The sequence below is a fragment of the Mandrillus leucophaeus genome, unplaced genomic scaffold (genome assembly GCF_000951045.1).
Source record: "Mandrillus leucophaeus isolate KB7577 unplaced genomic scaffold, Mleu.le_1.0 Scaffold1036, whole genome shotgun sequence".
In the NCBI taxonomy this organism is placed as follows: domain Eukaryota; kingdom Metazoa; phylum Chordata; class Mammalia; order Primates; family Cercopithecidae; genus Mandrillus; species Mandrillus leucophaeus.
The window spans coordinates 732922-735739 of record NW_012098499.1 but is presented as its reverse complement, the minus strand read 5'-3'; the positions used below and the strand labels follow the sequence as shown (position 1 = coordinate 735739).

General features: G+C 36.7%; 1 protein-coding gene across 1 annotated transcript in view; it reads right to left on the bottom strand.

Moving 5' to 3' along the window:
• Nucleotides 1-2818, bottom strand: part of SPINK5 (serine peptidase inhibitor, Kazal type 5) — a 99028-nt gene that overhangs the window by 81936 nt on the left and 14274 nt on the right. Inside the window, exons 3-4 of the mRNA XM_011979056.1 lie at nt 2624-2751; nt 839-911 (exon numbers count right to left, since the gene is read on the bottom strand). Of these exons, the coding sequence (XP_011834446.1) occupies nt 839-911; nt 2624-2751 (201 nt within the window). The remainder of the gene's footprint in view (nt 1-838; nt 912-2623; nt 2752-2818) is intronic.

Below are 2818 nucleotides of genomic sequence, written 5' to 3'. Positions count from 1 at the left end.
ATATTTCCACCAATCTGGGCCCCAACGTTTTATTTTTTTAATTTTATTTTTATAATTTTGTATAGATTTTTTAAATGTTTATAAATGAAAAAAATTATAAAGTGAAATGGTTTATACAGTAGGATAAATTTGCAGTTTCTTTCCTTCCTTCTACGTTACTTCTTAATGTTTTATGATCCTTTTTTTTTTTTTTTACCGGAGAACACTTTTCTTAAACAAAATATTAGCCTGACTCCCTGTCTGCAAAATAGATATAAACAACCAACTCTAGTTGAATTAGAAGGACCCTCCAGGTACTGGAACATATACAGTAAAAAGCAAAAGAGCAAAAGAAAAAGGAAATAGAATGAGTCAAATGCCTGCTAGAACATGTTAAACCCTGAGATTGGCTTTTAGAACTTAGTTTCCATTTGGTCTAAAACTCATTTTGTAGATGAAAACATTGAGATCCAGAGATACATAAATTTTCCATGTTACATAGGCAATAAGAAGTCTGATTTGAACTTAGTTCTACAGTCCCAGGAAAGCTCTTCTTTGGGCTAAGACAGGACAAGAGGAGTGAGAAATGATGGCCGTGGAAGGCAGACATCACACTGGCTGACTCCACCTCTTAGTTTCTGTCAGTGCCTAAAATGTTTTTAGAGTTGGGTCATGGGTTGGGCCTATGGACAAGATGTACCAGATATTTAGCCCACCCCTGGACTAACCCATGTTCCCTCCCTTCTAAGTTGTTGGCTTCAAAACAGGTATGACCTGGTACTTAAGGAATAAACAGATAGCTCTAAATAGAGTCAAACATCCTCTCAAAAGTAAACAGGTTGGCTCCAAATAGTCTCACCTCTGTTGGGGCAGTAGCCTTGGTAGCTCTTGCTAAATGCTTGACCCTCTTCTGTGATTTTGCTTCTTTTTCCCTGGAAGAAGACAAGAAATAGCATAGTTTAAACATTGTTTGCTCAACTTATAGAAATAACAGCTAGCATGGTAAACTTAATTTTGACTGCCCTCCTCAGCCTAGCCTGGCATGTCAAAATGGGTAGCATGTTCAGAAATGGACACAGTACCTCAGATCTCCCCTCAACATTGAAAAGTATCTTGAACATGGTATCATTATAGGCAAGAATCTCTAACTTTAACTGCATAACAGACTACCTTCCTGGAATACTTCCAACAGCCAGGTGGTCATCAACTCTCAAAGCTATCTGCCCCATTCGTTGAATGTAGTTTTTGAAAGAGAATATTCACATTGAACCTGCTTATATTGGTTCCAATTCCGACATCTAGGGACCCACAGAGCAAATCAATTTTCTCTTCCATAAGGCAGTTCTTTAGCAATCTGATGACAGCTTTTATGGCCTTCCATAGCCTCCTTTTTTTCCAGGTTAAAAAAAAACAATTTTCTTCCAACATAATTTACCCAACTCATAAAAATAATAACTGAATGAGTAACTTCAAAATAATAAATTGTCTTCAGACTCTTAAGGCATTTCATTTTTGTTTTACATTATTTTTCAGTAGATTTATTATATTCACACTTTCAGTCTCATATTAAAATATCTTACAAAACAAGAAGAAAATGTTATAATAAATAATATAGCTGCTGGTTTACATTCAGCTTTCAAAAGAAGAAAGAATTATTCAACCAGCCCTAGGCCTCCCATCCTCTATTAAATCTTGTCCTGACTTCTTTGTAGTCTCACAATCTCTTCACTAGAAGCACTGCATGATCAAACGATCTGAGCTTCATTATCCCAATCTGATTGACTACGTCAATCCCCAAATTAAATTCCGTGACACACACCAACCTGACATTTAAAAAGCCAATTATAACATAATTATCCTAAGTGAGTAAGCTCAGTATTGGTTTGCTACCACTGTTGAAGTTTTGACAGTGGTCAGAAATTGAGGCTAACCTTCCTTTTCAAAAACAAATTAGGACATTCTGGTTTGAGGATTCGCAGTTGATAACACACGCCTTCTTTTACCTTTGGGGTGACAATGGAGAGAAGGAAACCAAGTTAAGAAGCATTGGTTAGAGATTGCTAAACTACCAGGATACTAATTATTTCTGAGCTGCAAGGAGTCGGAAACTATCATCTACCCTTTAGTTTATCTCATCCTAGAATGCTAGGTGTCTAAAGACACTGGCAGCTCACAGAATCAGGGTATACCTTGCTTAAGTCCTTCTGCTGGTTGGCTGCCACAAGGAGAGTCTGGCATTATGCTTAAGCCAATCTTCTCAGTCCCTAGGCTGCAACAGAATCAGGTCTTAACAGGCCCAGGGAATCTGACTTTCTTTGTCAACTTCATTTTTTTCCAAAACCAGGAAGTTCAAAGTGGAACTACATCCTCAAAAGACTATAGAGTGCTACAGAAGGTATTGATACCGGGCCCTCTGGAATGCTTTCGGAATCTTGTTTGAGTGATTATTAAAATCTTTCCAGGTGGGTGGCAATTATCCAACTTTATCTGATGGAAGATGTCAGAGTGATCTGCTCAGCACTTTTATTTAACCATTTCGGTTTAGAAAAATGCACTTGAAAGAAAAGGAAAAGAATACATTTACCAGTTCAGAGACTAGCTGTTAACTCAAACATTGCAAAGAAAGAAAGAAACCTTTACTCACAGTATCATTTTGCATGTGGCACATTTATTGATGAACATTATTCCATCAAGACTTAGAAAAAATTTCTTATCCTGGGGACAGAACAGTTTTCCATTTTTCATAAATGCCTGAAATTCATGACATATTTCCTAAGATAATGCCAAAAAAAGTTGTGTTAGCTGAAATTACATCAAAACAAAGCTTTGTTTTGACATA